Source organism: Sebastes umbrosus, chromosome 2 (assembly GCF_015220745.1).
Source record: "Sebastes umbrosus isolate fSebUmb1 chromosome 2, fSebUmb1.pri, whole genome shotgun sequence".
In the NCBI taxonomy this organism is placed as follows: Eukaryota; Metazoa; Chordata; class Actinopteri; order Perciformes; family Sebastidae; genus Sebastes; species Sebastes umbrosus.
Window position 1 is genome coordinate 8,279,999 of NC_051270.1, and position 26,871 is coordinate 8,306,869.

General features: G+C 42.9%; 1 protein-coding gene and 1 long non-coding RNA gene across 6 annotated transcripts in view; one reads left to right on the top strand and one right to left on the bottom strand.

Moving 5' to 3' along the window:
• Positions 1-8,851: 8,851 nt before the first annotated feature.
• On the top strand, positions 8,852-22,882 carry LOC119475748. Its single transcript, XR_005203858.1, has 3 exons — positions 8,852-9,003; positions 14,068-14,076; positions 22,872-22,882. It is a non-coding gene; the product is annotated as an uncharacterized LOC119475748 (long non-coding RNA).
• The window catches only part of kif13ba (kinesin family member 13Ba), a 43,730-nt gene continuing 25,909 nt past the window's right edge, over positions 9,051-26,871 (bottom strand). For 2 of the 5 annotated variants that reach the window (XM_037748707.1, XM_037748701.1), the window contains exons 10-39: positions 24,210-24,322; positions 23,700-23,811; positions 23,351-23,563; positions 23,151-23,261; positions 22,842-22,976; positions 22,056-22,186; positions 21,817-21,903; positions 21,206-21,396; positions 20,820-21,099; positions 20,539-20,701; positions 20,263-20,418; positions 19,867-20,016; positions 19,334-19,459; positions 18,881-19,054; positions 18,567-18,724; positions 18,320-18,452; positions 18,034-18,189; positions 17,821-17,920; positions 17,537-17,663; positions 17,355-17,410; positions 17,146-17,270; positions 16,777-17,052; positions 16,522-16,674; positions 16,238-16,315; positions 16,082-16,129; positions 15,677-15,830; positions 14,761-14,891; positions 14,487-14,543; positions 12,334-12,937; positions 9,051-12,117 (exon numbers count right to left, since the gene is read on the bottom strand). In XM_037748707.1, the coding sequence (XP_037604635.1) occupies positions 11,912-12,117; positions 12,334-12,937; positions 14,487-14,543; positions 14,761-14,891; positions 15,677-15,830; positions 16,082-16,129; positions 16,238-16,315; positions 16,522-16,674; positions 16,777-17,052; positions 17,146-17,270; positions 17,355-17,410; positions 17,537-17,663; positions 17,821-17,920; positions 18,034-18,189; positions 18,320-18,452; positions 18,567-18,724; positions 18,881-19,054; positions 19,334-19,459; positions 19,867-20,016; positions 20,263-20,418; positions 20,539-20,701; positions 20,820-21,099; positions 21,206-21,396; positions 21,817-21,903; positions 22,056-22,186; positions 22,842-22,976; positions 23,151-23,261; positions 23,351-23,563; positions 23,700-23,811; positions 24,210-24,322 (4,704 nt within the window). In that variant the 3' untranslated portion in view covers positions 9,051-11,911. The remainder of the gene's footprint in view (positions 12,118-12,333; positions 12,938-14,486; positions 14,544-14,760; positions 14,892-15,676; positions 15,831-16,081; positions 16,130-16,237; positions 16,316-16,521; positions 16,675-16,776; positions 17,053-17,145; positions 17,271-17,354; positions 17,411-17,536; positions 17,664-17,820; positions 17,921-18,033; positions 18,190-18,319; positions 18,453-18,566; positions 18,725-18,880; positions 19,055-19,333; positions 19,460-19,866; positions 20,017-20,262; positions 20,419-20,538; positions 20,702-20,819; positions 21,100-21,205; positions 21,397-21,816; positions 21,904-22,055; positions 22,187-22,841; positions 22,977-23,150; positions 23,262-23,350; positions 23,564-23,699; positions 23,812-24,209; positions 24,323-26,871) is intronic. The other 3 variants (XM_037748714.1, XM_037748733.1, XM_037748723.1) reach the window with 3 other exon arrangements.

The following is a 26,871-nucleotide window of genomic DNA, read 5'->3' on the forward strand; positions in this document are numbered from 1 at the left end:
ATTTACGTCTTTCAAACACTTTGTTTTTTGGGTAAAGTTCAAGATGTGTGTACATTAAAGCAGCATTAGTTACATTTTTAGCAGCAGTGACATATTAACACCTTATAAAGTTGCTAATACTAATGTGTTCGACATCCAGCAGATCAGATATTCACTGTCTTTTAGCTCTGTTTTGGTCTCCACCAACCCCAGAATAAGCGGCTAAATGCTCTGCTATATTCACTAGCTCGTTGCTAACTTTATTAGTCTGCTGTTTGGGGCTGGGCAGGTAGCGTACGGGGAGTTTACACCTCGTTTCCACATCGTTTTGTGTCCGTATAGCATACATTGGTGTGTCAATAATTAGGTGATCCAGCTATCCAGAATAATTCCAGTAATGTTATGTTACTGTATGGGTTTTTTAGTTGAAGTGCCTTATTTATTTCAGTGTATTAATAACACAGGATCAGGACTTCCACAATGGCTGTACACACTATATCTCTATATCAGAACCAATGCAGGAAAGCACATGATGCTCTGTTAACGGCCAACGCTACAGTGGCTTCATTTAAAAACCGGTTCATCATCATCATCATCGTTCATCACCAGGTGCTTTACAGGCTAAGCTACTAGTTCAGAGTTCAGAACTCGACACAGATACCTCACGTTACCCCCCCCTCCTCCACCGTCAGCTATAAGCTACCCCCCGCAGGTTCCTCCGCAGCTGCTTCAATGTGAATCAAGGTTTAGACAGTCGAGAGTGAAAGTAACTGTAGAGCTGATTTATTCAGAGGAGACTGGCGGCAAACTGTGATGAGGCTGTAAAAGACGGCTCGCTGGCTGATCTGGGACAACAGAAACGTCAGTGTCCTCTAAAAAAGGGAAATTCCTTCTCGAACTTGAGCCAATAAATATTAAGTTTGAACATAAAGGGAAATTCCACTTCAAAAAGAAAGAATATATCATTCATAAGCTCCTGCTTCCACTTATAAAAATATGTCCCCCTCATCCTGGTGGAATACTAACACAACCCGTCAGTGTTGGTTTCAGATTGAACGTCTGTGAGAATTAAAGTTTTGTGGTGGAATGTCTCTTTAATTGTACGGCAGCACAGCTGTCCCAGGTGTCTTTTTGCTTTAAGCATTTTGTAAAGGCATCATTAGTCAGTGTGATGTAGCTTCCCGTCATCTGTTTGAGTTATCTTACACCAAAATATCTAAATATACTACCCCACTAAGGGTTAGAGAACATGTTTCTTTTTTTAATTTTCTTTTAAATCTGCCAAGCAGAAGCCTTTCTGAAGTGAATCTCTGGGTTCATTTAAGACAACGTGCTGTTTTGAGATTATTTCAGGATTTTTAAAGCATTTCAGTTTTGCTGCCTTCGTGGTCGTCTCACGAAGTCATACTTTGGAGTTCTGAAGCGGCAAATTGATGTGAAATGAAACGAGTAGTTTATTAAGTGTCATTTTAGAGCCAAAAAAAATCTGAAAGGAAAAAGAAATGAAAACCAGAAGAGAATTAAAATGAGGCCGAAAACAAAAACACACATCCATGATGAGAAAAGTTTTATCGTGTTTCTTATTTTCAGATCTTTTCATTTCATTTTGCTTTCAGTTTTTGAACCCTAAATTGTCTCCGTACCTTTTCTTCTACAAAAAGTGTTTTTAAAGTGTTTATTCTTATTATAATCAACTTGAAATGCATAAGTCAAATTTATCATGAAATAGAAACACAGTAAACACCCGTTTTTTTTTTGTTTTTTTTCCATAAATGACATAGAAAGCATTTGTTCTTCCAGTTGGATTCAGCACTGTGTCAGGCTACTCATGTGCACTTTGTTTCTGACAGTATTGAGGGCAGCATGTTGTGTCTTTTTGCTGGTTAAAATGCAGTTTCTGCCTTCAGCCCTCTGTTGCCTTGCTGTACTGTTAGTAGTGTACTGTTTAGTTTAAAAGGGACGAGCTTCCATCTTCACTGGAACAAAGCGGCCGATGTGTCAGATCCCTGGTGTTGACTATATCTTGATGACATTTGTCTTTCTCCTGCCAAATCTAACTTCCTCTGGCGATATCAGCCCGTCCCTTTACACAGACAGTACAGTAAATATTAGTCTCACTGTTTGGATTGGCACACTGGGCTGTTAGTATGACAGAATTAGGCTGCACGTTGATGAACATGCTAATGATCTGATCTGAGATCTGCTGTGTGAACAAAGAGAAAGCGTGGTGTCAGTGTGGTTTCAGTCACTTAACGCCTCAGGACTGAACGTCGCCGTTTGTTGGTCTCTTAACCTTCGTCAATGTTGTGAATACACGAGATAACGGTTGAAGAGTTGTAATTCCAAAATGCTGTTTTTATTTTAATTTAGGTGAAAAAATCATTCATTCATTCAACATAAAATGTAGATGTTCCAGTCTTAATGTCCCCCTTTAAATCAGCCCATGACTGTAAATAAATACTACTTAAAAGAAATGGTTCAAACATTTTATCAGTCATGTAAAAAAAAGAAAAAGTTTTTTAAAACCTTCTGAGTGGTTTCCATTTCATTTTGGCAATAAACGATTTAATAATTCTCTATAGGATGATGAATATCAAACCTCAGCAGGACGTTTGTTGTATCACTCTGAATTGATTTTGATCCCCTCGTTCTTTTCTATTTCAAGATTTAGTGCCTTTTTTGGACGGTAGACTGTTCTGTAATCGCTATGTAGAGAATCTACATATGCCTTTTGTTACTTTTTCATCTGTTGGATAAACCTTATTTGTTATTTTTAAGGTGTGTTTTTATTGATATTCTATTTACAAGGGAATAAAAAGTGATCTGAGTCCATGCAGCGTGTCTTGGTTTGTTTTTGGTTTGTTTCTCAGCCTCACCTAACTGGAACCTACCACCTGACCAGGTAAGTATAGGGGGAGCTAAACCAAGCAAGCATCCAAATTCACACACAATAATGAACAGACCATTAATACAAGATCTTTAAGTTACTGCTGGCATCTCAATCTATCTAGGGGCACTCACACATACCAATGAGCCCACCAACCATTGTAGAATATCATTTCCTGCAGAACTATCTCACCTTACATGTTATCATAGCCCAGCCGCTCCCTGCTAAGAGGACATAATGAGGCAAACCTGTTGGCACTTTCCTTGATTGAGCCGCTGAGCAGTTGATCAACAAACCTGGCAGGACAACAAAATCCTATGAACCCACAAAACAAACTAAACAAGCTTGACATGGTATCAATTAAACTGAAATATTGGACTGAAATAAACAACTAAGCAGACACAAAACACTTTGTGGAACAGGGCCCAGTGAAAAGGGAGAAAAGCAACCTTTTCACACTCACCAAGGTATAATGAAAAACTAAAATAACCAAACAGCATTAAAGAGGACCTATTATGCTCCTTTTCAGGTTCATACTTGTATGTTGGGTTTCTACAAGAACATGTTTTACATGCTGTAATGTTAAAAAAACACTGTCTGAAACGCTGTGTTTGAACCTCCCCCCGAACCAAACTCTTCGGATTCTGCTCCAGCTCCGCTCTAACTAGCTTTATTTGAGGGAGTTCCAAACTAGCCACTAGGCAGGTGTTATGCAAATATGTTACTTGGTGACATCACCACGTTACGGAAAAAAACTTCAAGCGAGGCATTTCAAGGCCTATGGAAAGGAGGATGGGTCACGGGCGGACATGGCTCTTGGGTTATGGGGTATAACACATGCGCAGTGTAACTGAAGCTGCGGTCGTGCATTGCGATTTGCTCAATTTCGGCGAGTGCAGGCCAGATTTTACTGCGCATGTGTTATAGCCCCAAAGATGAGGCATTTCAGGCAGTTCAGGAGCAGTGTTTCTGTGGGGGAGAGTAACTCTCTTTGTTGTGGACTTTGTAACTTTGCAGACCTTTTACATGCAAAAAACACTATACAACACATTAAAAGGAAAAAGCACAAAATCATAATAGGTCCTCTTTAACATCAGTTACTTACTTAGAGCTGCTATTATTTGTCTATTTGTTATTTTGCTATTGATTTGATAAAAGTAAAACTCATAACACTACGAGCTGCATCAGTCTCCCACAGCTCTGCACAATTCTTTAACCGTTAAATCAGTTGGTAAAAAAAAATAAAGAACAAATACTCTTTTAATCTTCCTTTTTTTTATTTTTTCTTACCAGATTACTGTTCAGATGATAAAAAAAAAGAAAATTATAAATGTATTATAATACATGTTTATTCTTTGGATTGCAGCATAGAATTACATCAAACAATTAAATTAATCAAAACCCAAACTTGTGCTCAGATTTGTCTTTTTATAAGTCTTAATATGCGCATATATACACATACATACATACATAGATAGAACAACCACTCCAACTGTGCACTCACACATACAAATGACACATCAAGGCAAACCCGTGCCACAGAATCAACAGTAGCAAACAAACAATTGATAATGATTGGTTAGGATGATATAGTAATACTGTTGACCGGGCCGAGGCCGCGGTATTTAAACCCATGTCCGATTATTCAAACAGCTGAATGTGTGAAAGGTTACAGGGCCTGCATGGAGGGGCTTTTCTATTAAAACTCCCTGCATCAGCAAGCACCAAGCCCTCTCCTTAAGCTCCTATTAGCCTTCCATTATTACACAGCTCACTTAAATATGGCTGCTGGTACCGAGGACATTTTTAATGCAACATTGCGTTGATACCAACTGCCTTTAAAATGCACCAAGAAGAGAAGTTGTATCTGAACGTTTTCCTGGAACCCGGCTGTTGTAATAATCGTTCATTACCAAAAAATAAAACCCCTGCAACAAGGCTGCATTTCGTCACCTGACAGCCGCGTATTGCTCGTTTGTGTGGTTTATTCTATAATAATCGCGAACACACAGAAAGTGATCTGGCTGTGAAGCAGGTTACGACTCTGTCAGCTACTAAAAGGCCTCAGGGAAGAAGTTGGCAGAACACTCTGGACAGGCGAGAGAGAGAGAGAGAGAGAGAGAGAGGTAGTAAAAAAGGTGAACACTCACTACCGAGGCAGGAAAATATGTTGTAGTGCCTGGCAAATAGAAAAATCAAGCCAACTACTTTTCTGCAGGGCAAATATTTTTAAAAGAGATCTCAGATCTGGTGGTGTAATGAGAGTAAGTAGAAGCTGTCAGGAGGGTAGCAGTGGGTTGTAAAGCCACTGATTTTGATGGCGATATATATAAAATTCCCTGTGTGGAAGTCAGGCCTTTTTTTGACTGAGGTGTGACAGCGGCCACCAGGGGGCGACACCATGACCTTCCTTCCAGTGAGGCAGTAATACAGGAGTGAAAATCTTATTCCAAAATCCCTTTTGATGTCTTTAAAACCTGACAGCAGCTGAGACCAAATGACCTACCTCAGATGATAACTTTTTTTAAATAGTAAATGGGTTTATGTGTTTTTTTTTGGAATGATCCTGTTAAATAATAGCACAGTACATTTCAGTTTTAATAGTACAGCAGTGATGTGTTTAGTCAAGAGAGCTGGGATTGTTCCTGCTAGAAACCAGTCTGGCTCCAGGTTGAAGGCCACATTAAGGCAGAGAGACATGTTGCTCCAGACCGGTTATCCCACAGAGCTACACGGGAAGGTGAATGCAACAAAGATATGGGACCAAATCTATCTGAGCAAAACAGAAGCATTTACAAGAAAAGAAAACCAACAAAAATAAAATAACAAAAAAAGAGAGAAACATTCTGAAGGGCTGAAGATTCATACAGATCAATATGAAGATGCTCAAATCACATCAATAGAAATAAAACAGAATGTGGTTCTTATGGTTGATACAGTCACATAAATAACACTTCTGGCTTTGCTCTAATCTCTACAGTGGCAGAGGTGAAGACCACTGAAATCAAGTTACAACATTAAATCCATTCTGAGCAAAACAGTTATTATTACAATGCTAGTTTTCTCTTTTTACAGTTCCTTATTGAAATGGCTGTTTGTGCACCAGGCAGCACATGAGCTGCACTTTTTCTATCTAATGTCAGCGTCACATTGAAGGCCTTTACACACCGGCAGCGTTATTTTTAGTGCGAATTAACATATTTTTTTGTCATGAGGACTTTCGCACAGAACGCAAATATTACACGGTGAAAAAGCGACGTACATTCCTTTTGGAACGAGGTTGATTTTTCTGAGCTTTCGCACTGCGAATAAAAGGCATCAACTATGGCAAGCCACGCAGTTCAAATATACGATCAATCCCATTGTGTGGACCCAGTTGAGTTGCGCCTATAGAGCGCTGCAGGATTTCAATTAAATTCAATTCAATTTATTTTTATATAGCGTCAAATCATAACAGAAGTTATCTCGAGACGCTTTCTATATAGAGCAGGTCTTAGACCGTACACCATGAGTCCTAAAACCCAGAAATGAGTTAGCATTTCAGCACTTCCGGTTCCCTCTTCTGGAAGTCAATGGGTTTTTTTAATAGGTTTTTAGTTAGATGTCTGAAATAATGTCTGTGGTTAACACAAGCTGAAGAGATTTTAACGTTTTGCTCTATGATATAAAATACGTCAGTAAATATCCCACATTTTGAAGCTTTTATATGTCTTAAAAAAGGCAGTTGCTAACAAGTGGCTAAATAAAAACTACAAAATGTCATCACGCCAACACGTCTGCCTTCAGAGCCTCGTTGTGTATACTTGCGTTCATGCGACCGTGGTGTAGTTTGTTTATAGCCTAAAGTTAGCTTTTTACTTCTGGCGATTGCATTCACACTTCAAAAATCATAAAAGTGGTGTTCAATTGTGGAGATTATCTTATGTAACAAAACGAGTTAGTATCATAAATGTTTGTTTGCCACAGAGTTTATTTTCTGCAGTAATCCAAAACCCAATGGAACAATCCCTTTGGCGTTTTGTCGAGGGGACCAGGGTGATGCTAATTTCCTGGTTTGCCAACAAAAATATGTCACTCTATATTTATAAGGATTAGAAAACAACAACACAGAGGCTCCGTAGTCCGAACCAAGATGGTAAATTGTCATATAATGCATATAATATTCACAGGCGAGTATTTTGCATTTTTGTGTCGTTTATTCGTCACACCCCCCGGGTGTGTAAAGGCCTTGAATCTGTTAAAGTAATGCATATATATGAGATTTATGGAGGAAGATGTGTGCTGGAAGAAAAAGACATGTTACCACCATGAGCTTAGCTCTGCCAAGTAAAATAATAGCTCCCGATTTAACCACCTGTCATATTATTACTTGAAAAGGTAGTTGAGTGATGGAGTATGGCTGAAGAATATTGAATTGAAAGCAGAAAACAAATTTAAAACAATTTCAGTATAATTTAAAGAACAGGTAACTTGAGAACACTGGATTATAAAATAAGATCAGGTTGTATTTTTTCTTCCTACATATACAAGCGTTTCCAGAAATGAACTCTTCCATTTCTCCTCTGGAGACTTTTTTGTGCAAATGAATTGAAGCGATATGAAAACAGTGTGTGTGTGGAAGATACATGGTCACATGGTTTCTGAGGCACAGTAACATAAAGGGACATCCGGAAGCCTGAAGTGATCTCAAACCCCCTATAACAGCGCCCCCGAGCTGAGACCAGGACGGGAAAGTACACCAGCCACAGAGAGACGGGAATTTTAAATTTATCAAGAGAGCAGGGAGGGTGTTGTTGCTCTATGTCCTGACTATAATAAGTAAAGTGGCAGCTGGTGGTCATTTCCCATCTTGGCAAGAACTCGCAGACACAACTGAATCAAAGCCAGGTCCACCCAACATTCACACACACAAACAAACACACAGAATACACAAGAAAACTGGACTCTCTTCCTTCATTACCACAAAACTGTTATGAACCACATTACTATAAAAAACAGGAGTCCAACCTACAAACCACTTCACAATTAGCCAACCAATAACATACCAGACAGCCACCTACAGTAACCAACCAACCAATCAGAGGACTCCAGGGTCCCGGGCTTTAAGGCCAGATAATAAATACACAGATAATATAACTACACTATGGTGATATATTGTCTCATACTTCAACTTCAATGCAACTCCAACATTATATTTCCTCTTCAAAACAACGCAGGAGTGATTTTGTCACCCAGAATATATCCCAACCTTTACTCCCACATCACCTTCAAGGCTCACACGACAAAGTGCCTTATCTTTTGAGAAATTTTACTGCTTCATATTAAAAATATAACCAAAAGCGCCAAAGCGCTGACTTTAGTTTCTCCATCTGGGATTAAAAAACAAAAAAAGAAAATATTGAATTTCAATCTAGTATACAGTAAGAGATACAGAGTGTTAGATAAATCAACTGATCCATTTACAGGTAGATTTACAATGCTAATAGCAGCAATTTTCATGGAATCATTTGTGCAATATTTATTAAAATAAAAAAAAATCAATTTTCATGCGATAAATGCATGTTTACTAGCATTTAAATATAAATAGTAAATTCAGGCCTCTCGAATTAAGAAGACGTATGATAAAAAGGTATCCATAAAGATGATAGAGTTTGGACATACTGAGTGCGTTTACATGCACGGCGTATTCCAGATAATGTGTTCATATGTATGCGTCATCGCATCACAAATCTGTATAGACTCCTTAGTATACATGGATAAACTGAATCCCACTATAGAAACAGCATATAACAGCATGTTCAGGTATAGAATAAGAACTTGTAAATGAGACATGATACTAAATTAACCAAGTGATGATGAAATATTACATTTCCATCATCAAATCAATCCATCAGCACATGCCTATTGCTCACTCGGTGAGACAGCATCGCTCCAACTCAGAAGGACTCAAACCAAACACTTTACACTGACCTTAATCTAGTGTATTAAAGGGCTACTTTGCTTTTAAATAACCCTGATGACATCATCAGGGTTACTTTCTCAAACTTTATAAAGCTCCCCCAGAGCTACAGAAGACATTATACAACTGTTTGAACAGGCCGAGTAGTACTCCTTATGAGGAGTAAACTAAACTTCATGTAAACATTTTCAAACCGGTTTGATGTTAAGCCACAACAACGGACCGGATCGGTTTACCGAATTTGACCACTTGGTGTCGCACTTGACTCAGCAGCCCCTTGTCACAAAATGAGAATAAATGGTCCACCTTAACAGCCCACCTTAAGTGAGCATGGGCTGTTGTCGCTAGCTTGGGGGCTAACCCCCTTCACGTTAATCAGCAGGTGGCAAGCAAGATGCGGGAACTTGGCTTGGGTCTTGAGGAGTTGTAGCACCGACAGCTTAAACTGTACACACACTGCACTGCTATGTTCACAGCTATAACGGTACTGATATCTTCATACTCCTCATCAGTCGCACGCTTGCTCTCTCTCTCTCTTGTTGACCTGATTCGTCACCCCAAAAAACACATGAACTTTCTAGTAAACCAACAACGTGTGCCCCTTCGCCCTCCCACCTCTACTGAAATTTAATCTCCTTCACGTTGCCGGTGTGATGTCACCGTCCCCCGGCTCGCTGGCCTGACAGACACTAATGGCTCTGTTAGTCTGTTTATAAACAAACATAATATTATGTAAACCACGTTGTCATATTGCTTATTACTTATGCAACACAAGCTGGATTTTGCACCGTGACTCCGTCGGCAAAGGTTGCTGATGTCAGCTACTTTTGAATTTGTTGAACGTGTCATACTGACAAATGCCGGTTCAACCGGTAGGCATAAAATCAAACCGGTGTAAGCTCGTACACCAGACTGAACCGGCAAAACTGGAAATCGACCCAACTCCAACCTCATGGGTAAAGAAATGAGTGGAGTGCCCCTTTAACTTATGGAAAAGTATTGGCGGCACATGTGTATTCAGTCTACATCCTTCATGTATTGATGTATACATAAAGTATGAAACAGTGCTGTGGTGTATTGCTAATGCTTTTCCACAAACAATAAGGTCAGTGTAAAATGTTAAAGTCCCTCTGGAATGAAATGTTCAATAAAAAGCTAATAAAAAAAAAAATCCCAAAGTCTGCCACAGACGTGCCAGGAATGTTCAATCAGTCTTTCTTGTTCAATACTTTCCCAAAACGTACAGCTCGTCCTCCCAGTTGTGTCAGTCATTTAGAAATAAAGACTAGATTCCTTTAAAAACAGATCAAATGCATAGAAGCAAATCAATTCTCTTCTGAAGCGTGAAACACCCAGCAGAGGTTCCTTCGGCGTGTCCATCTCACTTTCTCTTCCTCAACACATACACATGCCTATTCCCACCAACACCACCAGAGTACTACAGCGCCCCCTGGTGTCCAAATGTCAGTCACAGAGGACAACCAGCAAACTGGCTTCAAGTACAGACATCCAGATGGAAAATATACTCTACTTTAAGATCACCAACAACTACTTTCACATTACTAGTATAACCTGTTTACGCTCGTCTACCTCTCTGTCTCGCTGCACCGTGACCACAGACACGTTCTGCTAACATACAGATGCTTCTTATCCAACGTCTCCAGTGCAAAAATCGACTTTTAAAGCCTCCCAGTACAAACAGCTTGCTCCCATAGTGGCTTTGTCCAACAGGGACACAACTTTTCCTGCTTTACACATATATTCTTCAACATCGACACGACAATATGAACTCATTTTGTGCACGCAGGGCAACACTGTACAACATTTACAAACATACACACACATACATACACAGACACGCCCCTCCTCGTCTTTTCCCCTCTGCAGTCCCTGAGATCACCTCACACTTAGCACAAGGCATTCTCTTAAAACTCAAACACAGCTAGCAGAAATCAAATACACCGAAAAACAAAAACAAATGCAAACCAAGCCATGGTGAAGGCACATTCTGGGAGGATCTATCTTAAAAGAAAAGGAGTCCAGGAAATGGAAGATGAGTCTCAAATAATGAGGTGTCAGTCTGGAGACGTAGAAAGTTCAGGGGAGTGGCAGCCGGAGCAGGGGATTCTGGGACATAGAGTCTCAGGACTACCGGGTAGAGACGTCATATCCAGGGATGCAAACACATTGTCACAAAGTAGGAATGGCATGGTTAAAAAAAAAAAAAAAAGACCAAAAAAAAAGTGTCTAAAAATCTAAATTTGATAATTTCTGCTTCCTCATTCACAAAGAACGTGAAGCACATATGATAGTAAGACGTGGAGGGAGGATAACAATTCCAAAGAAACACTAAGGGACAATTCAATATTCTCTATTTAAACGGCGTTTTCAGCTAGAAGAATGTGGTTATAAATCAGAATGGCCATACACTATCTTTTGATCTTAAATTTCTAGTAGCTGTGATTACCAGCCAGCATCCAACTGGAAAAGACGAAGACTTTTCATTCTAGCAGTGTTATTTTTTCTGGCATATAAAATGCCCTCCAAGTTTAAAATATATTCTCAAATGTGAACCAAGATCAAAAAAGTGATTCCTGGCTAAAATGTGACGAGTTTGCATCCCTGTATATCAGCTCAGAAAGAATCTCTGAGGCAAATCATCCAGTCTGCAGCGTCCGATCCACCCCCCCCCCCCGGCAGAGCTCCGACACTCCTAATAACGACAAAGTCTGCACTGACTTCCATTCACTCTCGGCAGTCTTCCCATTGACCGCAATTCATTTTAGCATTATCTTCCCACATGATAAATAGTCCTTTCCACGGACCTCTATATACTCTGCATAGTCTTTCATCAACTTACTTGCATTCGTCCTGAATGGTCTCTTCATTGTCTTTATTCTACTTCATTACTTGTAGTAATGTAGTGAGTGTAGTTTCAAAGTGTAGGAGGGGAGGCAGTAAGTCAGTTCTGATGTGTGTGAGCCTGTTGCATAGCTGGGAGGAGAGGAAGAGGAGGAGGAAGAGGAGGAGGAGGAGGAAGGCTGTGGGGAGTTCATCTCTCCCATCCAGCTCCTACCCTCCCTGTCTCAACTGCTCCAGGACTTGCGGTTCTCCCCCCGGCGGGCAACGATGGCTTCTCCTCTCAAGACGGGGACGTGGGCGGGAGCGGTGAAGTCTCCCGTGCGCCGGCTGGTCCGATCGCGGCAGGACAGCCGGTCTGGGCGAACCAGCACCCCGTAACCCGGTTTACAGTGGAAATACCGATGACCTCCTACTGAACCGTCGTTTTTACCTGCAGGGAGAAAATAAAGGGTCATCACCGCCAGTCGGAAGTCATTCAGCATTATATTATAGCCAATCATGGCTCAGCTGAACTGATCATTCAGGAAGTATTTGTGACTATTACAACACTACAGTATAGTAAGGTTATCTTTTTAAACGCTTGATGAAGTGGTTTCTCGTGTATTTGTGTAATTTGGGTGACCTGTCCCTTTAACCGTGTACCTACCTACAGGGGTGTCCAGCTCCACCCCGACCCACACTCCCTCAGCAAACTGCGTCGTTCCCACGTAACGCACTGTCCCGGCCTTATTGCTTCCTACTGTAACATACGCGCCTTCTGTCAGCCAATCAGGCAGCACGTCATCATGGCTATGCTCTTCATCGTCCACAAAGATCTCCAGCCTCTCAAAGCCTTCTCCTCCTCCTCCTCCTCCTCCTCCTGAGTTAACCAGCTTGTGTTCAGAGAAGGAGTTGTCTGCAGTGACGTTGTTGTGATTGGCCGAGCTGTGGGGAGCGGGCGGAGCGGCGACGACGGCGGCCGTCTTGGTGCCACACTGAGAAGGAGAATTTACAACATCGTTCCTGTCAGCGCCCTGCTGCTGGGGGGTTGTGGGTAACGTAGTCTCGGCAGCCAGGAGGGAGGAAGACGAGGAGGAAGGTTGGAGAACGTCAGACAGGGTGACTGTAGAAACACTACTGGAGAAGTAGCCGCTTGATGACTGGCTGAGGGGGCTGAGGGGGGTGATGTCATGCGGGTCATGCACAGGAAGAGGAGGGACTTCTGGGAACTCTGCCCGTCTGTCTTTGGTTGGGGGCCGTAGGACAGCAGTCTACAGGAAACCAACGGTTGCCACGGGAACAGAGGGACAGACGAGAGCATGCAAGGCAAAACAACAAAACAACCATCATCAATAATGATCAACTTCCCTACAATGTTACAGTCAGCCTTTGGACCAATCAGGTGCTCTTAAAGGGATAGTTTGGGTGTTTTGAAGTGGGGTTGTAAGAGGTACTTATCCATAGTCAGTGTGGATGACGGTCGGCACGCCCCCAGCTTGTGAGGGCAGACAAGAGTACCAGCATGGAGGCTATGCAACGCATTGCTGTGAACGTATTTTAGCCACCTAAAAAGCTCAGCCAGGCTCACCACTGACTATGGATAAATACCTCATACAACCCCACTTCAAAACACCCAAACTACTCCTTTTAGTCTGGCGTCTGTTATGTGCAGCATGAAAACATTAACATTTGCAGCCACATACTGGTTGACAGCACAGTCGCCCTTTGGGCTAATGAGTAAATACATGAAAATGTCTTAGGAACAAAACCACATACACATTTACATTACTGCAAACTGAACCAGATCAAGAACCAATGTGGGACCAGAACTGTAAATTAAAGGGGTACTCCAACAATTTTACATATGAAGGCATGTTTACTCGCCGTGTTGAGTACTACTTGTCTCGGCATGTGAAAGGCTTTAGGGGAGCTAATAAGAAAAATAATCCCAGTGATGTCATAATGATGTCATCAGGGTAACTTTACTAACAGGGTTATCTCTGCTATAACAGAAAGCGTGTGGTACAAACTGGGGGCATGGAGTTTAAAAGACGTGGGTATTTACCAAGCAGAAAGGGTCTAACAGCCAGATACCGTTGTCTGCATTATTGGAGGTGTAAGATCCAGTGTTTCTGGCCAACACTATGGTCTAAAATTCAGGATCATCTCAGCCTCTGCTGCTTCACCATCTCTGTCAGTCCCCCAACATTTATAGGGGAGCAGTACTAAACAGTGACACTTTAATGTGACCGCTGTAGACAATCTCATGTCCAGAGTGACCCCAGATTGAAATTGGGGTCAGTGTTGTGCAGCTTGAATATAACTACGTCTTGTAATACTGTTGAAAACTACATCCACAAACCAATTACTTGATCAAATTACAAATAACTAAATATTAAAGGTAGGGTTGGTAGTGCTGTTCAGGTACATTTTTTGTTATATTTGATATGATATGTTTACATTCATAATGATAATTTTGGGGGAGTGGCTTTGGAGGGGGGGCCTGAAGGGATGGACAGTCAGTGTTGCCGCCTTTCTCTCTAGATTTAGAGACTTTTGGAGCTAGTGCTGCTAGCTACTTTCATAGGAAAGGAGTTGGCAACACTGTTTTTCGGTTGGATCATTTTAAAAATCTAGTGTACGCTTGCTAGTTTCTCAGCATTACCGACCCTAGCTTTAACATTTTTTCTAATGTTTTGGCACAAAACAAAACCCCACATTGATCAAATCCAACTGTTACATAAAACACAATCTGAGCTAAAAGTGGAGATCAAACAACAGAAACTTGTGAGTGGAAGGTGGACCGAGCCACAATCTCACCGTCTCAGCCTTGACCCGATTGTCGTCCCCTCCTGATGTCATGATGCGAGGAACATGCTGCCGAGTAACGACAAACACGGTCATGACATGACAACACTTGCACATATATGCATTCCTGTACTCTCAACTTGCTGCCAGAGCTTGACATGTACTAGTTGAACCAGTCTAGCTATCTTTATTCCTTCAGCAAGAATAACTGAATCCCACCCTGCTCCACCATTCACACCATTAAATAAAGACCTGAGTATTGTGGGCTGTACTGAGCTCTGCTGACCTGCTGGTTGTGTGGCGATGGTCTCAGCTCCTTCTTTTCGTCTCGCGCTGGAAACAGAGACTTGAGCAGTTTGGGCATCTGAGGAACCAGCGCCTTAACTGAAAGATAAGAGGCAGCAAGTCCTGAACGACCTGGGGGAGGGAGGGGCGAGGAGTTGAGAGAGGAGGAAGAGGAGAGGAAAGAGGCAAGGAAAGAGGAGCAAGGTGTGGGAGGTAGAGGAGGTGTGAAAGATTAAGAGAGAAAGTTGAAAGCGAGTCCAGGAAATGGCAAATAACCCCAACACAGTGATAGACTGACAGAAGAAGACTGGCTATAGGGCACACCAACACACACAATGTGATTAAAACACATCCAAATCACTGGAAGCAGAAATTACTAAAATAATATTAATTCTGTTCATTTTGTGAACGGAATTAATCTAAAGCACATCACAGTAACATGAATTCTGATATGAACAAGAAATCACTATGAAACAGAAATATTCAGATTGATTACACTGAAAAGCTTTGGTAATGAATATGAGGAGAGAGGAGAAAAAAGTTCAAAGCACTGCATTAGACAAAGAAGACTACAGAAATGGATGTAAGTGACACCAAAAGGAGCAGGTAGGAAGAGAGATATGACACATCACTTTTGCTGGGAAGGATGCAGAAGAGAGCAGAGACCCAGCATTTAATTATGCAAACAATGACACACAGGAATTGCAGTATTTTTGGCAACATCAAACAGAAGAAGTGGAATCTCATGATTAAGCTCAAAGTATTATTGAGATTAGAATGTAGTAGAAATGGATGAACCCGGATGAAAGAACTCGTAGGAGAGTAAGAGTTGGGAGTGTGGAGGAAAAGTGACAAGGTATGTATGGTAGAGTAGAGAGGGGAGTAGAGGTGGAGGGGGGTAAAGGGAGGAGGTTTACCTTGCTCTGGTTCCTGGTTCTGTTGGGGTGACACGCCGAAGGGAGTAGGAGACGAAGAAGGGGAGGTGGAGTAGGTGGAAGGAGACGAGGCGGGCCGGGGGAGGGTGCGAAACTGAGAAGGCATGAAGATATCCTGCTGACTCTCCCATCGACCCTGAGAAACAGAAAGATGACAGGACATTGGTTTGAGAATAATGAAATATGGCATCAGAGCTACCAGATGTCTGTCAATGCTACATATGAACATATGCTAAAGTTTTCACATTTGCTATTTTAAGTAGCTGGTAGGTCTTTTGTGTTATTCAGTTACATCAGACTAACAATTGACACTGGATTCACAATTAATCAAAACATATTTGAAAAACTGTTGCTGAGAATAATCAACATGTAGAAAAAGTGTGTTACCTTATCGTCCAGGCAGGTTGTGGACAGGTCTTGTCTACTTCCAGACAGCTGAGGATGGATGGACAGAGAAAGAGAGTATTAAGAGAAATCATATCATATTGAAGGATATCGCATTGTCATGCAGTGCAGTATGATGGTATTGTAGTAGTGTTTTACCCTGTGGACAGAAGGAGAACTGATGCTCCGTCTGTTGCTCTTCCCTCTGCTAGTCAGCTGTTCCTTCACTGCCACCTCCTAAAACACACACACAGAACATTTTAAACATATTAGAAACCACTAAAATGAAAAAGCACAAAGTGGAAAAAAACCCAACTTTGTTAAATGTAATATTTTGACAATGTTAAAACTTCACATATTCTTTGCAACTGCATGCCTCGATCAGTGGATCTTATTTCTGTCTACTTGAGACTGTCTATATCTCTACCAGTTTCTCCACCTACCTGTCTGAGTCGATCCAGAGTCAGGATGTTCTCCAGACTGAGGACACTGCGGAGGTATTTCTCAATTGCAGCCTCGTCTTCACCTGACTGGTTGTTGTGTGCGCTGGCGGCGAGGTTGGCCAGCATCTCCCTGTCCTCTGAACCAGGGGCGTCCTGATGGGACAAAATATCATTAAAGATTTGTGTTTAATAATCCACCCCGCTGAAAGTTTCTCTTCAAAACACTAGACGCCTGATATTTCCCCCTGGTCTTACCCCGGGGATGTTGGAGACCACCTCAAAGGTGACCCCGCAGCCGGGTATGGTGCTGCGGGTGGACATCCTTCTGAGGAAGTTGTGTGCAAAACCCTGGCGGCCCGGGTTAACGTTGACGCAGATCCTCTTCCTCAGGACCAGCTGCATGTCGGCGGGATGGCTGAGCTGGACCACCACTCGAATCGTCAGGTACACCCGCTGCTCCGGCCACGCCCCCCCACGACTGAGCTGGGGACACTCGTGGACGGTAGAGTCCCATGATGCCTCTGCTTTCACCTGCAGGGTCGACAAACACAATCGGTTAATGGTACGGATTTTCCAAATGCACTTCCTCAGAAAAATACCTCATGCGGGTCCCGTCATCCTCACCTCTCCATCGTAGTGTTTGACAATCTGTAGGTCAAAAAAGTCATCCTCGTCCTCTCCACTCAGGGTGGCGTCCCAACCTCCGGCCTCAGGAACCTCAAACTGGTCTTGAGAGCTGAGGTCATCAGCTGGGAAAACCAGTAGAAAACATTGTAAATCAGCCTGCCAGTACAAAAACAAGGCATATATTATTAAGCAAAGAAGTGACATACGTTTGAGGTTCAGGAAGAGGACAGGAATATGAGTCTCCATGCCTGGCAGAGGAACCCTGTGAGCAAACATGCAATACACACTGGGATCAACATATATACACGTGTCTGGAAGTAAAGTGGAGACAATCACAAGGAAGTATTAAATAAATCATACTAGAGACACACATCCTGCTGTGTCATACCATTCAGCTGGTGCTCCAGGAATGCCACTGCCAGCAGAGGGCACCATGACGGCGTTTCTTTCCTCTGTCAGAGTCAAGCGCCACTCCAGCAGCTGGGCCTCCCTCTCCATATCATCCTCTGTCTTTTCTGTGCACACAACATCGCTCAAACATTTAACATATACTGTACTGAAAACCATCAAAATGTAACAAGCCAAATACGGAAGATATATAAAACAACCCCTAAGAGAGGGCAGTGTTTGTATTTTTGAATGTGTAAGCATGTTTTTATGAATGGGTGTTACCTGCTTTGCTGACCAGGCTCTGCAGGTGCTGGTCGAGGTATTCCTGTCTCTTGGTGAGAGCAGCTAACCACTGCCGCCGCAACCGTTCCAGATCTCCTTCCTGTACAACAAAGTCAGTTAACCATCTTTGGTTTCACTTCACTTGTGAGTTATTTTAAGACTTACTGAAAGAGGCAAACAGACGGTCGACAGAGCTGTGTTAAACTGATCTACCTGATAACTGTCCATCTCATCTCCTTCCTGGTCTGCTGTGGTGTTTCTCATCTCCACACAGCCCACTGACACTGCGAGCAGTATTTCTGATATCAGAGGCATGGTGCCCGAGTCCTGAACTGAACGCACGTCCACCTGGATTCGCCTCGACTGACCCTGGGGATGTAGGAGGAGGAGGAGGGGGAGCAAGACAGAAAATATTTAGAAGTTGGCTTTTCAGTTGAAGTTTGCTGGTTCCACCCGCTGCGACCACGTTAACTGTGGTCGTGTTAGAGCTTATCCCTACCTGGCGAAGCTGGAAGATTCCCCCGGTCCGCACATCTCTAGCAGGAACCACTTCCACTGCGACAAAGTCTCCGGCCTCGTTTATCTCCAGGATTTGGATCCACAGCTCCAGGCGACGTGTCACCTCACTCCACCTACAAAAATGAACACTATCAGCACATCTGGGCAACACCGGTGGATTGGTTTTTCATCAATTACTGGAACGCAAATGGAAATGCAAAGAGTCAAAGGTGACTGAGGGTGTCTACCTGTCTCGTAGTGTGCGTGTCTTGGCCTGGATGATGCTGAGGTCCCACAGGGCGGGGTTTCTTCCTGCGTCAGCCTGTCTGTGTCCATACACCTCGATGGCAACTGCCCCTTCAGTCAGGTACTCGATGAAATCTTCTGTTACTGACACTGCCACCTCCTACAGCACCAAAGAAAGATCAGTTTTATACCAACAACTTATAACTGACCAGCCCCCCTCCCACCATTTATATCAATATTTGCTTTCCAACTCCCTATGTGTCAGTTTAACGCAATAACAATTATTGTCGTCCGTCTCCTCCCTCCCAGACTTCACCTTGCAGCTGTCAAACACCACCATGCAGTGTGGGTCCTTGGTGCTGGGCGACGAGGATGATGGGTCTACTTCAGGAGCCACGATGATGGGCTCAGGCTGGTCCCAGAATGAATACTGACAGAAGACGAAGTTGGACAGGTACTGGGGAAGACCAGTGGCCTGCAGGATCTTAATCTGTAGAGGATACACAGGTCAAAGGTCAGTTAAACACAAAATGATCACACGGTTGAATCAACAACTCTCTGGAGGTAGAATTTATTGCAGGACTGTTGTATTAAAACTGCATTAGTTTTAACTAGGTGAACCTAATTAACTGAAAACTGAGTGAATACTGAGAATTAAGGTAATCTGAACACGCTCCTTGAACTAGAAAACAAAGCTCCTGGAATGATTTTAAACTACTGACTGACCAAGGTCTGAATACCAGAGATAATGTACTTCTCTCTGTCTTACCATGCAGACCAGTTTGCGATCCTGGATTTCAGAGTCTTGGTTGTTGTCGGGTTCGTCTCCTCCAGCCATGTTGTCCTCTAATCCCCCTCCAACCCTCACCACCTCCACATGAAGACGCCCTGCAACCTGACCACAGGAAACGAGCGGTGAAAACATGAAGAAAAACGTTTACCTCAACTTTTCTAGTATTTTGCTATCATACTCTAGCAACATGATTATCATCTGAAGATCATGTGGCCTTTGACTCTGTAATCCAAGACAATCTAGGGATTGAAAGACTACTGATCTCACTGAAAGTCACTGGATGGATGTCACAGAGATTACTAGAAAAATAGTAAAATCTCAATAGAAGTAGCTGCTGAAATTACAGAAACAGAAACTACATTAAAGAAATTCATAATACACCAAGTCTAGAGACTCTCTCTCCCAATCTCTGATTCTTTATTGATTCATCTGTTAAGGGCATTTGTTCAGGACAAAGGGATGGAGATGTAGGAATTAAATTGATAACCAGCATGTCTGTGACTGCCTACCTCCCCCTTCTGGTTGATGATGGGAATGGCGTACTGCATTTTGACATCGTAGAAGAGGCAGGAAAGGAAGACGTTTGCAACGCCGATCAGACTGTGGTTTTCCTGCTCGTCAAAGAACGGGTCTGCTCGACGGAAATATGAGCGCATCACCTGAACAAGGAAAAAAGGAGAAAGTGGAATACATCACAGAAGTTTTAGCATGTTCTAACCACAAGTCGGACTCATCAGTGCTCATCTTTTATGGTTCCATGATTTCGGTAGGCCCTCATTTCTCACTAAATAATTAACTCAGTCGTTTAATGTATTTGTGTACCCCTGCTTACTGACAGCGCTGTCCTCATGACCTGGCAGGGTTATTGTAAAAGCTCACATGGCAAATTTGCCATGGTAACTCACAGGGTTGTCTTGGTGATGGACATGGTAGTCCTGCCACTCTTGGTACAGCTCTCTCATGTCAACTAGACGGTTCTCCATCTTCTCTAGACTCCAGATCTGCTTCCCTCGACACCGACGTCGAATCTGAATTGCTGGTTCACTGAGCACTGCATCCCTCTATACACACACACACACACAGACAGAGGTATTTTGAGAAATGACTGTGCTAAAAACAGATGAAGGGAAATCTGTGCATGAGCGTCTACATGCTTGTGTGTGTGTGTGTGTGTGTGAGACCTTGCGGTTTGCGTTGAGGTTGTCTGATGGGATCTGCAGAGTGACTCTGTACTCTGTGTGTCGCTCCAGCTCCTCAGAGATGAAACAGGCTTCTTGCACCAGGAGGTTTGCCCTCACTATCTGCTCCCTCAAGCGCCGCAGACTCCTTACCAACACCGCCTCCCTGGAGGAGGAGAGGAGAAGGGGAGACAGAGGCGAGGAGGAGGAGGGAATACAAGGAGGAGGTGTTTAGTTTGCATTCATATCCAAATGAACATTACACAGATTTTAAAAATACTCACCTGTCCTCATTCCACTGCCTCAGTCTGCTCTGAGCGCTGGTTGAATGACTCATCCCTCCCATACTGAGTCTCTCCAGGCTGCGGTAGTGAGACTGCTGTCCTGGACCTGACTGGCCGGACGCCGGCCCTCCAGAGGGGCCGCTGGACAGACGGTCCGGGTTCAGCTTCTTGCGGAGCTGCTGGAGTTCCTGCTCGTACATTTGTCTCTGTCGCTCCAGAGCAGATTGCTTCTCCTCTTCATGCTGCCTCTCCAGAGATTGCAGGACTGCTTGCATGGGGTCTGACGGGACAAAACATAGAGGAGTCAGAAAACACAGGAGTCTAAACTAACTAACTAACTAACTAACACAGAACATAGATATTCAATTTCCTTAACACCTCCTTACCGTTATTGCCCAGAGCCTTCATCATGACCTCTGTCTGGGCGAACTCATAGGAGAAGCTGACTTCACTGGACACTTCGCTGGCCGTGTCACCATCTGCATCCAGCTGCTCACTGCTGCCACTGTTCTTCATCACGCCACCCTCACCCTCCTCATCCTCAGCTCCCCGAGAGCGCCGCTTAGGCAGGTTGATCCTGCAGGTAGGATGTCCAGTTAATGACCGTAATCTTTGGTATCAGTTGGTTCATTTGCTATAACCCAATGATATGTGATAAAACGTGCTATATCTTTAATCATTCCTGCGGGGAGCTAAAAAAATGTAGATACATAAGAAGAAATAGGTATGTTTAAATGGGAACTAAAATAAATTAAGTAATAAATAGTAAAATAATATTATTTAAAAAAAGATATGTGTATTTAAAGGAGATGCAGCGTATGTAAAATGCATGTTTCTTAATTGTTCTTATGTGTGTACAGGTTGTGGAAACAAATTTCCTCTAACGAAGGACAGTACTTTATCTTTCTATCTATATAGTGATATTTTATCGTATAAAAAACATGACAATATATAAAATCGTAAACAACGTACAAATAACTTAAGTGTATAAAATTACCTGAAGAAGTGGTTGTTTCCCCAGAAGATTCGGTCTCCATGGTGAAGCTGCAGAGCGCTGGTCACTGGAGAACCATTAACACACGTCCTATAACACAATAAAGACAGTAATGAGCATTTACTATTAAAAACTGATACCTCCAGTGGTGAAAGAACTCTAAACCCTGGCACTGTAGGTGCTTTGATCTCTTGCTTTCTTTTTCTCTCAGACTTTGTGTCTGTGATGTCGGTGTTCCTTACCGAGCATTGCGGTAGGGGCTGAGGATGACTCCAGCCTCCGCTGTGATGTCGATGACACAGTGCTCTGCTTGGATACCCATCCCGCATAGCTGTATGTCCTGAGAGTCTGCCGAGCCCACCTTTGTGTGATCCTGAGACACAACATTTAAGATATGACTCAACTCTATCAGCTGAGAGTCAGACAATAAAATAAATGTGACCGAGTCATGACTGCTGGAGAAAAGCCTACATACAACTTAGTAAAGTGCTTCAATTTTGAAATGTAATCAAAGACTGTCTTGATATGATATTCTGATCCAGCCCATCAAACACCAACTTGATTATGTTTTCCTGAAGGCTTTGTTGTGCTTTCAAATTTGGTATAATTCCTGTCTTGAGGCTTCTCAACACACAAAACACTGTGTTCCACAAGCACCCACTGTCAGTCAGATGACAAACTGACTCCAGCTCAGCCGGTTTCATTATGAAAATGGAGCTTCAGTTTCTATAACCCAAATAGCATGCATGTGTGAAGATTTGAATTGTGATGTAATGTTTACATGGCAGATGGACTGGAAACGGTGTCAAACACAGAGAGTGAACTCAATTATGGTGATAATATAATATTTAGTATTCTGTGTAAACAGGGAGAATACAGTAAGTAGCAAGGCATAAAGTAAAGCATGATGAGGAAAGTATGTGCATGTGTGTGTGTGTGTGTGTATATGTGTGTGTGTGTGTGTGTGTGTGTGTGTGTGTGTGTGTGTGTGTGTGTGTGTGTGTGTGTGTGTGTGTGTGTGTGTGTACCTTCAGATAGTACACCAGCAGTTCATTGAGGGCCGGATCGGCGTTAAGGTTGACCAGAAAACTCTTATCATCTCCAACTTTAATCCCTGATGACTGGAGAGAGATGCCCAGACTCTCTAACTGCTTCTGGCGCTCCTACAAACACACAGAGACAAAGATCACATTCATACAGTGTAATAATCCAATATCTTAATTTCTAGCACTAGGAGGAGTTTTACCAAAAATCAAACAGGGAGTGATTATGTATTGTAGCTCAATATGTTTGGTTTAATAATCACATATTCACAACTCTTGTGTGTCTTACAGTACCTGTGCAATCTCTTCAGTTTTGCGAAGCTTCTCCTCCCAGGTGATGGTCATCTCTTGAATCAACTTTTCGGACTCTTCCAGACGGTCTTTCAGCTCGGGAGCCTTCAAAGACTGGAGGAAAAAAAAAAACAGCAGATGAGAGTATGGGGGAAAGAAGAGATTTCTACATGCCGATTTCTAACATTTTGATGATATCTCACCTCTGCCTGAGTCAGCTGTACTCGTAGTTTCTCTACTTCTTCTCGGAGTTCCCTGATGATGCGAGCATTGGGGTCTTCGTTGACAACCGCGTGGTTGACGATGCTCTTTGCTCGGTCCGCGTAGCGCAGCGTCGATAGCGTCTCCTCGTAGTTGTCTGCTGCTGGACTCACAGTTGCAACCATCGCTGTGCGACTGTTGCCACCCAGACAGTCCTGGAGACAGGCAAACATGCAAGACGGAGAGAGACACACACACAGAGAAATTATAAGAAAATGAAGAACATGCACTGGACAGTCAAACAGGAGGAAATGTATTTTCCTCTGTCTCTGGTGGACATCGTGTATGTACCTTCAGCAGCCATGTCAGAACAGAGTCTCTGTACGGAACAAACTTGTTCTTGTTCTTGGCTGTTCCCTGTTCAGCTAGCGCCGAGATCACCAGGCCCAGCGTAGTGAGAGACCTGACAAACACACAAAAACAATGGGGTCAGCTGCTTTCCATTTCAATTCCTGTATCTGTTCAAAGGTTGGTATCACTATGTCCCCGTCCCTTTGGCATGTGTACCTCTCACTATTTATGTGTTGGAATAACTTAACATCAAGCTTGTGTCAAGGGTTTTTTCAGACACATTCACTTAGTATTATACTATGATTTAAGTGAAAGTAAAGTTGCTATAGTGGGGCACCAAATTCCCAAAATCACATTTACAGCTGTCTAAAGACTCAAATGTCAACACTCTGTGGTTAAAAAAGGAAAGACAATCAGAGTTTGGACTTGAATAAACAGCCCGATAGAGAAAACACCAATCATTTGTGTGTGTGTGTGTGTGTGTGTGTGAGTTGAACTGCTTTTACGTACTTGTTGATGTTGCTTCCCTCCTTGAGTCGCTCCCCTGCTGCTCCAGTCTTTGCTGCTCGCTCACTTCCAGCCAAGTCTACCAGACTCAACCGACTCACCTTCTCTCCGCTCGTCTACAGGGAGAAAGAGAAAGAGACGTAAAGAAAGTCTGATTATTCTCTCATTCTCTACAGCATATTCAGCTGCTACACCGGCAACTTGCATATTCTTTATTTAAACATTAATGTCCTCCCTCCTCTGAATGTTCCCCAGCTCTATCAGATTCAGATTGGCCAGCCATAGGACAATAAGTACTGCAATATCCAGCCTGTTCTAGGACCAGATCTGGATCTGCTGACATTCCTGAAAGCAGTATCGTACATCGACATGAGGTCTGACAGGACTCTGATGGCTCATTATTCACCAAAGAGGCATTACATCAAGGCAATCCCTGCTGGGGTTTTCAGCAGCTTCCAACTGAGCTCTACTCTGATTTGCCAGCATGACAGCAACAACAAACCCAGAAATAGACAACAAGGTGTTTGGCTTTATCAGAAAGCTCCTCTCATCTATGTGCTCTTGCTTGGCTGGATGCGTTTGTCCACTTTGGTTCAGAGGACCTTCTCTATGCTTTCTCTGGTTCATGTAATTCTTCCAACCAGGCGATGCCAAAGTGCTCTGTTAGACTTTGGTTTCTCATCTTTCAGTCTCTCGTTGACAGGTTCCTTCTGTTGCTTCTCACAGGCTGCTGAAGGTGTGGATATCACATTGCCATCTATACTGGGACAGATACACTCCTGGCCAAGCATGACAGGTCAGTAGCTGACGAAGCTGAATGTTAACACCTGATCTTCACCTGCCGCACAGCGAAAGCAGCGAATCAGCAGGTCAACGTCAGCAGATGCGGCCCTCTGTCTGTGTCTACAGTAGACCTGCTCAGCGGAGCCACAGTTGCGACACAAGTGAAGTGCAAGCTTTTGCATAGCCAGTGTAGACAGCTGCACTGAGAGTCGTTGGTAAAACACGTCTGGTGTTTCTAAATGGAAAGAGTTTCCCCATTGACATCATACAAACAATGAGGTGCTGGACACTGCCCAGATCCTGTGATATTTCCCTTCTTGTTGAGGAAACAGGTTTATTCCTACACACTCATACCTCCATTAAATCAATTGGGATTCCACACTGCTTCTGCTATTGTGTTCAGTTTGTCATGGTTGTAAAACACAAAACATACACACTTCATTCTGTTGCATACAGAAACCTATTACATATCGTGTCTTAAAATCTCAAATTTTACAGGTGGAGCTCTGTGTGATGGGAAGGAGACATCACATTTAAATCTCAGGCAAATCCAAAACCTGAATCCTGAAAAGAGCAATACAAATCAGCCTCAGACAAATCCCCCAGAGCGCAACAAATTATTAAACAAACAAGAGAGTTCTATCTGGGACACTGACCAAAAATAGACTAAATCCATTTTTCAACTGTAAATAACTACTGGAGAGCCAGATAGAGGGGAGGCAAAGCTGGTGACTGAACACCAGTACATACAGTAGGGAGCTACAACTTTGTGTAAATTCAATAACTACAGCTCAGTGACTAATGACTGGATTGTAACGTACAGAGCCAGCAGGTACAGGTCCTATTACCTGGTGGTGTCAGACTTGCAAATAACTACCAGTAAAACCAACTCTGCTGCCTTTTTCCATTTTATTAACTGTGTACAGCAGGCAGACATTCTTTTGTCCTATTCAATTCATAACATCTAGCCGGCTGATGAAATAGTGAAAAGGAGGAAATACCAGCCACTGCGGCATTTTCCTTTCTTAACAAGGGATTCTGTAACTCGGAGAGATGATATCTGAGTCAGTAACCAGATCAGCAGGCAGGACGTATAGCTCGTCACGCTACTTGGCAGCAGCTTTAAAGGTACCAGCACAGAACAAGGGTCGGGACATCAACCACAACGATCTAGTAGATGTCATCATGGAGAAAAAAAAGGAAAACAATTCCTTTTTGAACTCTGCTGCACTATACAAAAATAAGTCACCCTAGATTGACTAGCAAAATAGCAAACAACTGAGAGGTGGCGGCAAACAGGGCCAAAGTTCAAACTGAATGAACTTTGAGTGTTTGGCTGACAAGACTGAACATGCCACCTTAATGACAGGAAATCCTGTGATGAGCGTCAGAATGACTCCAAACTCATTTGAAACTCATTTCCGTCCATTTAATCTTTTGTATTTAGAACGAGGAGACAATAAAATAAAGCAACAAAGCCAATAAAGAACCGAATCATCCAGACAGGACGTGTCAGCTAAGTGATTCACGCTCTGACTACACGGTCTATGTTTGCCTGATGAAGCTACTGACTGACTGACTGACTCTGGGTGTGCCTTGAAAACAGAGCAGGCCGTATCAGCTGACGAACTCAGAGTCATGCCAGTGAATTATTAACAGGATTCGCTGGTGGCAAGTTTGTCTTGAAATAAGAGCAAGGAGCAGGAGAGCCTAAGTGGGTCAGTGAGGATGGAGAGTGAGTCATTTAGGTCTTTTCTTGGAGTGCCTGGTCAGACAGCTGAGCTGACATCATCCCATTTAGTAACTACCTTTTCATCCGTCAGCTGCAGGAGGTGATTGATAGACACCAGACACGGTTTGCCCAGTCAAGTACCCACAATTA